Source organism: Penicillium chrysogenum (genome assembly GCF_028827035.1).
Source record: "Penicillium chrysogenum strain IBT 35668 chromosome Unknown utg000005l_segment0_segment0, whole genome shotgun sequence".
NCBI classification, from domain to species: Eukaryota; Fungi; Ascomycota; class Eurotiomycetes; order Eurotiales; family Aspergillaceae; genus Penicillium; species Penicillium chrysogenum.
The window spans coordinates 744,160-757,790 of NW_026622753.1; the positions used below are offsets into that span (position 1 = coordinate 744,160).

General features: G+C 48.6%; 4 protein-coding genes across 4 annotated transcripts; 1 reads left to right on the forward strand and 3 right to left on the reverse strand.

Moving 5' to 3' along the window:
- Window positions 1–75: 75 nt before the first annotated feature.
- Window positions 76–1,823, reverse strand: veA (sexual development activator VeA; the record flags this gene model as incomplete). Its single annotated transcript, XM_056714420.1, has 2 exons — window positions 76–1,616; window positions 1,676–1,823. The coding sequence occupies 2 exons, from the start codon at window positions 1,821–1,823 to the stop codon at window positions 76–78; spliced, it is 1,689 nt and encodes a 562-aa protein (XP_056562042.1).
- Window positions 1,824–5,405: 3,582 nt separating this feature from the next.
- N7489_008671 (uncharacterized protein) lies at window positions 5,406–5,884 on the reverse strand (the record flags this gene model as incomplete). Its single annotated transcript, XM_056714421.1, has 2 exons — window positions 5,406–5,715; window positions 5,769–5,884. The coding sequence occupies 2 exons, from the start codon at window positions 5,882–5,884 to the stop codon at window positions 5,406–5,408; spliced, it is 426 nt and encodes a 141-aa protein (XP_056562043.1).
- Window positions 5,885–7,835: 1,951 nt separating this feature from the next.
- N7489_008672 (putative DNA repair protein (Rad57)) lies at window positions 7,836–9,480 on the forward strand (the record flags this gene model as incomplete). Its single annotated transcript, XM_056714422.1, has 2 exons — window positions 7,836–8,233; window positions 8,307–9,480. 2 exons carry the CDS (start codon window positions 7,836–7,838, stop codon window positions 9,478–9,480), a joined length of 1,572 nt encoding a protein of 523 aa, XP_056562044.1.
- A 1,083-nt stretch (window positions 9,481–10,563) lies between these two features.
- Window positions 10,564–12,039, reverse strand: N7489_008673 (oleate delta-12 desaturase odeA; the record flags this gene model as incomplete). The annotated part of the gene is made up of 2 exons (XM_056714423.1): window positions 10,564–10,976; window positions 11,046–12,039. 2 exons carry the CDS (start codon window positions 12,037–12,039, stop codon window positions 10,564–10,566), a joined length of 1,407 nt encoding a protein of 468 aa, XP_056562045.1.
- Window positions 12,040–13,631: the final 1,592 nt, after the last annotated feature.

Sequence of the window (13,631 nt, forward strand, 5' to 3'; positions counted from 1 at the left end):
TCATCGAGGAAAACCCAGAGAGAGTATGTCATGTTTTCCGCCATTATGGAAAGATATTTGAGGCAATCGCAGGTCTTATGTACTCGACGGAGGAGCTTTCATGACCATTTTGCCATTGGCACGCTTGTAGGATAGCTGAATACCCATCTCAGCCATAAGGGCAGCTCGACTTTCTCCCGAGAAATCGCGATAAGCGGGATAAGGCTCGGTATCAGGCCGCATGCCGTTCTGCATTGACCGGTCATCAAGACCGAAAGTATCTTCATGACTCCTTTTGCCGTATGTTGGCCCAGTTTGGTATACCATACGCTTTCCTCTAACGTTGTCGTATCCGCCGCCGCCACTGCCGCCGGGTGAGGTGCATTCCACAGAAGGAACAATATGGTTGGCATAGTCATTTGATAGAGGCTTGGGAGGCGGCATGGCCGGCACCAAGTTCGGTGTTTGAGGACGGGACACCGGAACATTAGGCGTGGATGGGTATAGACTCGGTTCAGGCATGCGAGGATCCATGTATGAGTTTGGTTTTGGTGGATCCATGGCATAGGAACTCATAGGAGGCTTGGGGTAACCACCTCGTTCGACAGGTATTTGAGGCGCCGGATACGCAATGGGTGTTCCTTCGTATTCGGAAGCGTTGGATGGGTGTCGTATCTGGGCATATGCGTGCTGCGGGGAGTAGATGCCTTGCGGTGCAACGGGTGGTGGTGTAGGAGGCATGTGAGGAGCCGGATAATGCGAAGGCGTGGAGCCAAATGAAAGGTGTGATTGGTATGAGGGTGTTTGGGAGTGTGACATGGGTGCGGGTGGCATGGGTCTTTGATAAGGTTGCGGGCACTGGAAGCCATAGTCGGGTGCAGATGGTCGTCGATCCGGGGGAACGAACCCGTAAGGTGATTCAATATTGCTGCCATTGCTGTTCGATCTAGGGCGATCCATCGAAGCCGCGTACCTGTCGGGTGTCGTGAAACGATCTGATGATCTTGCATATGCAGCTGCGCGTTCCTCGCCGAATTCATAGTCCTCATCCCGCTTGTCGCCCCGGCGTCTCATGCGAACATCACGACGAATGCGAACACGACAACCCTGCTCAGCAATGATGCGGCTTAGAGATGTGCTGGTCGCTAGACCAGGGAACTTCTTAGCGCTATAAACGGTAAAAGGCACCGACTTGACCTCGAGACGGAAATGAAGGAATGCTTGCGGGATGCCCGGCTTCGATGTAGCGGAAAGAGGTATCTGGTTGGGAAGAGGCAAAGTCGAATCCTTGTCGGCATCCTTGGCGTCCTTGATCTCTTCGTATAGGTGGAAGCTCAAGCGGTACCGGCCCTCGTGGCGCACCGACAGATCTGGGAAGATGAAATAGCCTGCTTGTGAAGGGCGATCGAGATATGCGACACCGGCGACTGGAACACCGGTTAATACAGGGCAGGACTGTGGTCCACCCACCCGCCCGTGGGCGATAGGGCGTGCGGTTTCAAGGGTTGCATAGAGGAAGAAATTAGCATTGTAGGCGAAGGTGATATCGGTCTTTTGTGTATCATTAGCCGGGTCAGACTCGAAGATGCGTAGCTCGACCACAGGGGGTGGATCAACAGGGCGACGGTCGGCGGATGCTATTTGGGATGGTCAGTCAACGTGCAACCTTTGCTTAGGCTCAATAGCAAATACTGACACTTTGCTCCCGCGCCGCATGCTCTTGCCCGCTCTGGTTGTTGCATCACACTCAATTTGTACGTGAGCTTTTTGCCTTCACGAGTGATCCGGCTAACGGAGTGCTCGGTCTCATTATGAGGTGGCATGAGAGATGGTCTGTTGGCCATTTTCGCGGATTGATGTTGTTATTCCCAGATATTCTGCCGGTCGCAGTATGGGCAAAGGTCGACCGTGTGGTCGGGGGTTGGTTCGTCGTAGTATGTTGATTCTGCCACAAAATGCAATGTACAATCCGGAATCAACGCGGCCTTGGAGGAGTTGTGCTGATTTATTTTGGTGGGATATGGCCTTCTTCTCCCCTAGTTCCTGGCTTCACATAAGCCGTTGGAAAGACTTTCAGGGTAGTCAAATCGATAATCCCCCACACATACAGGAAATGAAAGAAAACCAATCCCAATAGATTCTGGGAAGCTCCAAGTTCGAACCAAGTGAATGGAAAGTAGAGAAGAGGAGAGGGGGCAGAGTGGGAATCGGTGACACTAACAGACCCCGAGCCCTGGGTACGCCCTCCCGATGGGTAATTATGGTATTGAACAAAAGTACCTGTTCGGTTGGTTGTGGCCCCCGACTGTGTGTGGTTTCCTTGTTTCCGATGTTTCTGCTTTCTGCTTTCTGCTTTTTAATTTCTTATTTCTATAATATCTTTTCTTTAGAAAAATATGTGTGTATTGCATTAATCTAAGGTTATGTATATTGATGGTCTTCTATAGTGTCTTCAGTTGAATAACACCTCTACACATATATGTATCTTGCAATGATATAACAGCAGAGTGGAAATATAATGAAATTCAATCCGAAAGAAGGAATATTCCTTTTAAGAAGACGACAACACACATCGATTTGTAGATCTCATTGCTTTTTTGCTGTAAAGAGCTGGTATTTATTCTCCCATGGAACCTCCACGTTACCCGGCGTTTATCTTGCTGGGTTCCAAGGTTCCGGCCGCAACCCAGTCCAACGGACCGGATTCCCTTTATTTTCCTTTGTCTCCATAACGTCCTATGCTTATATTGTCGACTTCTATAGATGAATATCGATCTGCCAATCTGCTTGAAAAGATCTCACTTTTTTACAAGTTTAGGATTAATGTTCATTCATTAGAAGAAGAAGAAATTCCTCTGATAAATTTCAGATCCCGTGTATTTTCATTACCGGTCTAGCCCCCCTGAGAACATTAATAAAAAACATAAAAATCAAACGGACTTGGAACTTCGAACCTTCCCGACATGGACCTCCCAATTTAGACATTGATTGCCAACCGTCAAAAGGCAGTGATTCGCTTTGACATTCAAGCCAAACTCCATCGAACCACCGATCCACTCTCACGTCCGACCCCGCTAAGCCAATCAGCGATGTCGTAAACCAGTCTAGACGGTTTCTGGCAGGAGTTGCCCCAGCTGCCAGCTGTTCATCCAATGTGCGCACAGTTCGATGATAAATTTAATTCTGCAAATCCATCTTTTCGCTGAACTTGGCTGATCTTCTGGTTCACTTATGAAGCGGATAAATTATGCATACTCCGTCCTTTTTTCTCTTATTTGGTACGACTCCATACTCTCCGTATGGAGGATGCTGTCAAGAATGGAAGTCACCGCAAGCTACGGAGTACTCCGTACTCCATACAGCCCCATTAACTGTAGACCTGTTTATTTCAAACGCTCAAAGTAGAGCAGACCGAATAAAACAAAAATTGAGAAAAGCTACGGAGTACTCCGTTCTGCATTTAGGGACTGCAGACTTAGTCGCGATCTTGCGAGGAATTCCAAACTGGCCTGGGTTTAACGGTTCTTTTCATGTGCACACTCGAATTCATCCTTTTTTATCACTGCTGTACGGAGTAACAAGTACGGAGTATAATACATGTTATATTCCGAAACAGGTTCTTTATAGGCGCGGAATACTCCGTACGGAGTAATTCTATTCAATTGGCTTCTTGGGCATTTTAGCACCGGGGAAGTCGGGCCATAAGGAACTACTGCATCAGCTCGAAATAGTCGATCCGTCCGTCTCAAAATCCTCCTTGGCCTACTTGGCCATAACTCAAGTGACGAAATTATGTTTTATAATATATTCCAAGTGATAATGCAACTTGGGGTCTATATTGTATATAATTTAGACCCGGCATACATGGACTCGGTACTGTAGAATTTCTCGTGGCGAAGATCTGCATAAGTAATGCGCTCCTGGATTTCTTATTTATTCGCTACGTTTCACTGTTTCTTCGCCCGTACTGTCGTACGCACTCGGTCCAAGCTTTGTCAATGCTCCAAACTCCACTAAGCCATGTGTTGCATGGGTTGGAAATCCTCGCGGCACAATGCGAACAGTTACTCACTGGGCAATAATCTGCATACATAATCAAAATAATAAACACATGATAATAAGTTCAACTGGAGAAATCTTGGAAAAAAGAAGAAGCGACTTCGAAAGTACGCATAGGAGTACTCCCACTCCGTAAGCAACCCTTTGTAGTTGCCTTATCCAACCCTCGACATTTGAATGAGTTTAGCCGTTAGTGGGCAAACTCCAGCCCCCCGAAGATCATAGGCATTGCCATGATTCAGCGCTTTGATTTTCTACTCCGTAGAATGATTTATTACTCGATTGCAGAAATTTCGTTAGCGCTCGGCAGGCTTCCTTGGCTGTCTCCGGAATTATCCTTCCTAATGCAATAATGGAATATGTGCGCAAGTTCAATGATTCTATATATTTTAGGAACAATTGTCTGTATTCGGTAAGAGTCTTTCTCGCATCGACATGGAGATATGCAACTTGAAGTGTTCCCCTTGTTATGACTGAATCATGCTACTCTGTGCCCCTTTCTCCGTACTCATACATAAACCGGTAATATCCGTTTCGGCTCCGAGCAACCCTGTCAAAGCGGTCGATAATGGGAGTGCTCAGGACCCTTCTTTGCATTTGGGCTATTGCCTTGGTCGGGATGGGCGGCAGGGGGTTTTTATCATGTGAGTGGCTGCTAAAGAGGTCGAAAGATATCAAAAGTCGGAACGTGAACTTTAAGGCCGGCCGAAGTAGAAAATAGAGGCGCGAGTCTTCATATGGTTCAGTGGGGTGTTTTGATGTCCCGAGACACCTTTAAGAAATAAAGGAGTAAAAAAGTATTCATCACACAATTCAGCGGGGGACTACTAAAAAGACCGCTAAAAAGACCTCTAAAAAGATTATCGGAGTAGACTATGTCAGGGTCCGGACTGGGATTCACTCCTTTATCCCAGTTCGAGGCGGTATTCAGGGGCAGAACTGAGGAATTTCCCCATTCCCACACGTCACCTGCGGACCTTCGTCTAGTGGGCCAGCCCCACTCGTCTTTTAAGCTTTGATTGATTGTGCAGGTGTCTCTCTGTTCGAACGCGGGCCCTTGAACTCCTACCTACCTACCTATCCTACCTCGATAGGTAGGTACGCTTCGAATCTTGACTATGGAACCCACACAGACCCAGTTAGCTCGTGCTTTGCCACATTTGCGCCTCGACTTCAGCACGGCAGATCCCTCAATATACGGCGATCGCGTTTCCCTATCCTACATGCATGAGTGGTATTCGTTCGCTTAAGACGCCTTCGCCCTGTTCCAACAGATGCCTATTACCCACGATATAGCTGTCCAAGATGAAGACGAGCTATACTCAGTCGGGAATGAAACAGGCGTCTCGGGCCGATTTGTCCGAAACCTATGCGACCCAGTGATGAAAGCACTCCAGCCACTCCCGGATAGTCTCATTGGCTCGCTTGCGTTTGTGACGATTATCCCCAAGATCGTGAACGTCGTCCATAGTGAAGCGGGAGGTCTCAGGGTTGACGCCAAGCTGATCACCAAGAAGCTCATATGCAAGGTGATCCATTAGGGAAAACTCAGAAGGGTCGGGGCCATCATCATCTTCGGGACCTGTCGCCTTATCCCGATTCTTAACAGTGGTCTTACGGTCCTGGAGCTCTGGTCTGAACTGCGCCGCCAATTGAGGTAGCAGCTTTTTAGTGCAGCTGAACTCCTGTAAGCGCTGGATAGTGCCCAGGTGTGGTTCTGAAACAAATACCGTGCTTTTTGCTCCACCGTCTGTCCCAAGCGGTGAACGCGGCCGATCGCTTGGAATAGTCCATTATAGTTCTGCGCTGCTTCTAGCAGGACGATGCGGCTGCAACAAGCATGCATATTTAGACCCAGTGCGCCGCAAGTATGGGTAGTCACTAGAACACGTGTAGCCGAATCGCTTTCTGTGAACTGTGCGACTGCAGACGAGAGGACCCAGGAGACGCCTCAGCCGTTGAGGGTGGCAATACACGCGGCTGAGGGAATGGTGAGTATCATTCCTCAGAAGTCCTTTGACAAGGCCAGTACTGATCCCTTTGCGGTCCGCCTGGTACACCGGCCTATCCATACCAATTTCAACAGCTAGGCATTTGGAGACGTCGCTTCTTTAGAATAGAAACGACTTTCTCCCGGGTTCGGTCCAGTCCTGGTTGCGATCGACCAGTATTAACAGGGTTGGTGAACAATCCAGGAGCGTGGGGGGCTCTGCCACGTCGGAAGCATCCAATGAATCGAATTGAAGTTAGGTCCAATCGAACTAAAAGTTCTCTCAGAAGAGACTCCCATTCCCAGAACACTTTGTCTTTTTGGAGAACAGGATAAGTATTCACCGGCGTGAAAACCATGGGATCAACAATCTCCACCGAGCAAGAAGCAAGGTCATTGCTAATCAAGATAAGACCTCGGGATGTCATTAAAACTGATCGATGCTTCTCAAACACCTTTGCCACCAAGAAGGGACCTCCGGTGGCATCCCAGCTTTGATGACGACGAACTCAATCCCTAAGGCAGAGAGAAACATTTCCACTAGCCATCATGTAAACGGCCAGTTTGTATAAACCATCACCCGAGGCTGTGCGCCAGAAACAGCTAGTGTTCCTTCTGTCCACAGTATGTGAAATAGGAACTTCAGCCGAGGACACTCGTATGTGAGGTACTTTAAGGACGGTCTTAGGCTCGCTATACTCTTTATATAGCTGCCCAACCGAAAGGTGATCAAAATTTGATAGAAGTTTGACTACGATACTGCGAAAATGGATATCTGATTAAAAGTTAGCTAAGTAGGATAAACCATGTCACCAAGAAGCTTATCCATCACCACCACTCACCTCCATGAACGTAAACCCGTGAATGTATATAAGCAATGGCCAGCGCGAGGCCATTACTCCTTTCGGATGTGATGTGCCAGATCTACAAGCCAGCAGAAGCAAAGCAAGAGAGTGCATCAATTCAATATACTAAAGACAGGGAAGGAAAGAAGGAAAGAAAGCAAGAGATCTGGCGAGCGATCTGAGAAAGCTAGTCAAGCCGAGATCTAGTGCAAATGATGCAAACCCTGTCTCTTCTCGCTTAGGCGAGGCAAACAAAGAACTAGCAAACAAATCGAAGAAAGCAAACTAATCTATCAGATCTAGCATGTGACAGCATTTGCCAGCATATCAGATCTAGATCGTAACATCGGAAACCTTGGAGTTGTGTCGAGGACGCCAAAGGCACCTACCGGCTTTATACGGAGTACAAGCAAATTATACAATGAGTTCTCCAATATCACATTTTATAATCGTTACAATTTGTCCTGATTTAGTCCATTCCACATGGATATATGGCATAAAATTTCTTAACAACATGAACAAAGCCCCATTGCTGCAGCACGATGTTGTCCTTCAGTTTCATGTGGTTATATACAAAAGTGAAGGCGGTATAAGTCTGCCGAGAAGTGAGGTTATAATGAACTTTAAGGCTACACATTTCGCCTTTCGGGGCATATGGTCAACTGAAAATATACAGAGAAGATTAGCATGGCCCCTGCACTAAGGATGACACGCATAATGAAAGAGAAGCTACTATTTTTTTTTTCTTCCTTCCTGGTCCTGTATTGAGGCTTATACGGTGTGGGTCATTTCAATGACATATAATTGGTCCTACGCAATTGGGTAGTCACGTGGGTGAATACCCACGTCGAAGGTTCGAATCGGCCAATGACAGAATATTATTATTTCCTGTTGTGATTGGCTGGGATGTCTTGAACAATCCGGAGGTCTAGAGTCGCAGTATCAACTTCCATATTGCTTCTATGGATCTTCTATTGGTTTTACCTGGCTTTGTAACAAAACCGTTCGCACACATTCTCCCTCCCCTTGAGCGAGCTAAAGTCACCACTGTTGACGTGATCACGCTCGACTCACTCGAGATTGCGAAACGTGCCCGCGTCCCTCCCGCAGATGTTCGCCGGCTCTCCTCCTGTATTGTTGAGGCATTGCACACGGATGTTGGCTTCGAAAAGCCGCAGACAAATACAGGGACCAGCGATGGACCCAGCTCTAGTATAAACCCTGACGCGACGACCAGGAAAATCGGCTCGACGAAGCGCGCGTCACAATGGAACACTATCAGCACTCTTGACCCTGCGATGGATGCACTGCTAGGAGGCGGAATTCCGACCGGGTATGTCACAGAAGTTACGGGTGAGAGGTATGTTGCAGGTGTTCATCCAAGCCTTATGAGCCCGACAGGCAGGTCCATCTGACTGTGGATCGATGTCCAGTGGGAGCGGCAAGACCCAGTTCCTCCTAAGCCTCTGCCTAGCCGTCCAGCTACCCAAACCACAGGGTCTACAACGGCGTGCCATATACATATCGACCGAACATTCGCTATCTACGCCACGACTCTCGCAGATCCTAGAATGCCATCCTGTCCTCTCAACACTCCCCGCCGAGCAGACACCCTCGCTGCAGGATATCCTATCCATCAACGCCATGGACCTGGAGTCACAAGACCACATCTTGAACTACCATCTTCCCGTCGCGATCGAACGTTACGATATCGGCCTAGTCATCATCGACTCAATAACATCCAATTACCGCGCCGAACACGAATCGAACAGCCTCCAAGCCAACGCCAAACGCTCCTCCGAGCTCGCAAAACTGGGCCATCTACTACGCAACCTCGCCGTAAAGGAAGACATCGCCATCGTGCTCGCGAACCAAGTCTCCGACCGTTTCGAGTCTCTAAAAGGCAGCGAGCCAGCCTCACGGACAGGGTTTCCGTCCATGAGTCAAACACCAAGTCGTGGATCCGGCCCTGCCTCCCCCTTCCCGAAATCCCGGACTGAACAGCTATCTACTAGAAATGGCCAACAGCCACCATCCTCTTCCCCCGCTATCTCCTCGTCGCCATACCACGCACCAGACGATAAAAACTTCGACGGCTCGTACTTGGTTTCTCCCCGAGTGCGCAATAGCATGTTGAACGTCGCTCACCAGGAGCGCTTCTACTCTGGCTGGGGGGATGGCGCGTACCCAGAGAGTGGATCTCTGAAGAACCCGGCGCTGGGACTCGTCTGGTCAACGCAGATCGCCTGTCGAATCGCGCTGAAAAAGGAAGAATCCCACGCTGTAGGCGTTTCCATGGATGATAGTGCATATCCGGCAGCCACGCAGGATGCATCCCATTACCGAAACGGAGGAAGTGTCGACACCCATCTTGACGCGGACTCAATAGCAATGCCCGCCCCTTATCTCAAGAACCGAGTCTCTGACTCGCGGAACCCCACTCCGACCTCTGAATCTACTACGCGGAGGACAATGAAACTTGTGTTCTCGCCGTGGACGGCAGGCCCGAAGGACCCACCAAGAAAGGGTCAACCAAGTAGAAGAAGTGGCGAGGTAGAGTTTGAAATCTGGAAAGGTGGCCTGAGAAGTACGAGTTATGGTGAATGATTCGTCTAGTGCCATATATAACCGAGTCCATTCTTGCCTACCATATCGTCTATCTTGGGGGTCTTGACTGTGATCTACTCGAGATAGTTTGGCAGCTACGTTGGCATGACTAGAACAGCAACAGAACTATGATACCCAACAGCGTTGAGATTTTGTACATATGAACGTCTGAAAAGATATAAACATCCAAGCAAAGGCCATACTATTCTAAATAATAGACTTCGTATGTGAACTGCTGATCTTAGATTGGAAGTTAATGAGTTGAGGTGTGATGCACAATGGCTTGCATGTAGGTAGACTGTTTTGGAGGTTCACGGGGTTGAACAAGGCGCAAAGAAATGAATCCGTGCAATTCAAAGCTGCTGTACAACAATTATCGAGCCATTTAGGGCTTCGAACTTGGATTTGGTGTGGGAAGCAGGCCTTGACCGACACTGCTACATATACTACCTTAGTTATGTCTTCTCTTGTTACACTTATCTTGACTTGGAGATGTTTAGGTGTATATAGGATACCTCAATCTGAAACCTGAAAGTGGAATATCACTCCAATATGGCTTCAATGCTGATGAATCATAGGCTTGTCGATCATTTGCTCCAGACTCTTTGTATGCATGTAAGTATTCGGTGGACATATATACAGATGTACATGCAGGCAAGAGACGAAAAGGAAGAACACGCTTCAAATTAACCACAATCATATATATGGACATTTCTCTAAATTAACAGCGACCATCTCTTTCTCCCCTTTTCATCAGGCTCCTTTCTTTCCCCTAACATCCTTGCAACATGAGCTCAACCTCACCGAAGAAACAAAAAATGGATCTAAGGATCAAAGGTAAGAGATGCAATATAAAGATGCGAGACCCAACGATAATCATGAAAAAGCTTGAACGGCTCAATGAGAAAAGAAACGTCAAATTTGATCTATGGCTCCCGCCGAAGCTCTCAAGGAAAATCGTCTTGACCTTGTGTATATTCACGCAAAGTATACAACATAAGGCATCAAAGTTGAAATCGAATCAGAACAATGCAAGAGGGGACAAAAACAAGAAAACCAAACAAGCACTCAAGGCCTCAATATCTATTGAGCCTTGGGCATCTTGGCGGGAGGAACACCGACGCCGTTGGTGTTACGGTAGAACATGACACCCTGGCTCTCACCGACCGCACCCTCGGTGGGCTCAACCCACTGGCAGACACGGGCAGAGGTCCACATGGCCTTGAAGAAACCAGTCCAGCCGGTGTGAGCCTCAGAGCGGTAGTGGTCTCCCATGACGCCCTTGATGGCCTCGCTGGCCTCGTCGGCGTTGTAGAAGGGGATGTTGCTGACGTAGTGGTGCAGCACGTGGGTCTCGATGATTCCGTGGAAGATGTGGCGGCCGACGAAGCCGAAGTCGCGGTCAATGGTGGCAGCAGCGCCGCGGGCGAAGTTCCACACCTCAGGCTGGTAGTGAGGAAGGGTAGGGTCGGTGTGCTGGAGGAAGGTAATAGCGACTGCAATGGGATATTGTTAGCAACGGGGATTCGAAAGAACTGGTGTTCTTTGTGTCTTGTGAAACTTACCGAGCCAGTGGTTCACCCACAGGTACGGGAGACCGTACCAGACCAGCAGATTCAACCAGCCGAAGTTAGTGCCGATGTAGTACAGGGCAGAGCCGGTGAGAAGGAGACCCAGGTCACTCAGGACAATCAGCTTGGCGTCCTTGGCTTCGTACAGAGGGCTGGAGGGGTTGAAGTGGTTGACACCGCCAAACCAGCCGTTTTGCTTGCCCACACCGCGGCCCTCAGGCTGCTTGGAGTGGTTGTTGTGACCGGTGACGTTGTTGAGCAGGTACATAGGCCAGCCGAAGAGCTGCTGGGCCAAGAGGTTGCCAGCAGTCAGGATGGGAGTCTCCTCACACAGCTCACCGAGCTCGTGCAGGGTCTTGCCGACGCGGGAGGCGTACTGCTCACGGGTCTTGGGAACGAAGACCATGTCGCGGGCCAGGTTACCGGTGGCCTTGTGGTGCTTGCCGTGGGAGATCTTCCAGGAGAAGTAGGGGACAAGCAGGAGGGAGTGGCAGATCCAGCCAACAGTGTCGTTCAGGACCTTGGAGGGGGAGAAGGCCTGGTGGCCGCACTCGTGGGCCAGAACCCACACGCCGGTGCCGACGAGACCCTGCACGATGGTGTACAGGGTCCAGAGGGCCACGCGGGCCGGCATGAAGGGGACAGTCTCGGGGGTGACATAGTTGTGGAAGAGGTAGAAGACGGATCCCAACATGGCCATGTCACGGAAGACATAGTACAAACTGGTGGCGGCAGAGCGGTGGAAGCAGTGAGCGGGAATGGCATCGCGAATCTGCTTGATGGTGTAGTCTGGGATCTTGAACTCGTTACCATAGGTATCGAGCATCTTGCTGCCCTCCTGCTCCGAAGCCATCGAGGAAAGGGAGGTAGAGGAGGGAGACTGGCGAGGGCTGTCAAAGGGCGAGGCCGAGACAGAACTGGCCGTTGAGGACTCTGTGGCGGGGTTGCGATTGAGCGCAACGCGCTTGGGGATTGCGGTAGACGACATGTTGGGCGTTGTTGAGGTTGACAGTGTCTAACTGGGAAGTCACGGTGCGTATACTCCCAAGATATCCCTTTCTATTGGAATGAAACGAAGGACAAGCGTTTCAAAGCAGAAACGAAAGTCGTGTTTAAAACAAGAAACAACCTGTGGTCGGATTAGCTGGGGATTATCGGAGCAGTAAACTGTCATCTACTCACAATATTTTGAGTTTTTTGGGGTGTTGCACAAAAGACAAAGTAGATCGAAACGAAAGCCCCGTTCCAAACAAGAGCCAACGAGAGCCAACGAGAAAGCAAGCAATTGACCACGAAAAGAAAGAAAAGACACAAAAGAAGGAAACAGCCCCCTTTCAAAAAGAGAAACAGAAAAATTGAAGGGCGAAAAATACCAAAAATTCCCAAAAGAAAAAACAATCCCATGGGACCGTGGGGTGGTAATTTTCATACCGCCACTCCACCCCCAGGGGCAATCCAACCGTATGGTGTTCTGAAAGTTACAGATATCTAGATCCACTTCGCCTTCATTGAATTTTCGCATGAACTGCATGTGGCCAGAATAGCCAGAATAGCCAGAATAGGGCTGATCTTTCCTCAGAGTCGATCTCGTATTCATGTCATTGTGTTACTCTATACCCAGACTATGGAGTACATCGTACATCTATGCGCTTTCTCTCTGAGTTCTTTGGTTAATCCCGTTCCCCCAACAATTTTGATATAGTGGTCTGACCGATGTGATCTAGGATATATCAGGTGTTCGCTTGGATGTCGCTTTCACATGCCGAGAATACGGTGAAGGTGTAGCTGCATGTGGGTAGATTTAAGTGATCAACTTGCCTCGGCGGGTCATTTTCGTGATGTATACGAAGTATGTTGTAGACGGCCCTGGATTGGCCTGGAAGTCTTCCACTGGATCCGAGATGCAAGATCATATGGCGAATCGGTTTTGCTTTTTATGTATGTGCAATTGGATACTCCGTACTCCGTACGGAGTATCAAGACCCGAGACTACGCTCGAGGGCTGGAGATGGCTCGGCAGTGGTATGCGCAAGGGACATGTGATCCACTTTTTCTTTTTCGACTTTCTTGGCCTTCCGGATGTAATTCGGTGTTGGCAGAACTATGGCCTCAACCTTATTTGTCTACCTCGTAGTAGACGGATGTTGTGTTCACATTTACTGAATTGACTAGATGTGAGCATTAGAATGTATAGAATAATCTATCAATACATTAAATTGTTCCCATGAAAATGTCAAAATTTAATATAAAATAGAACACTGACTCAGATACTCAGATAGGTACGGGGATATAAAAATTGCCTCTACCCGCTTGTTGGGACCCTTTTGGTTTTGTTGGGGCCCCACTCCCATTTGAAAAATACACAGACGCTAATTTTTACTTTCAGATGTTTAATTCTTTAGTTCCCCTGGCCTTATCACTTTGCCACCTTAGATAAGATCTGATCAGGCCGATCTCGGACTTTTCTATTGTCCGACTTCTACAGAGTACATATAGAGAATATTGTACTTGGGAATATCCACCCACTTCACGTGAGGTAGAAAAAGTAATACGTGAGCGTGCTAGAAGCGAGTTAGAAGA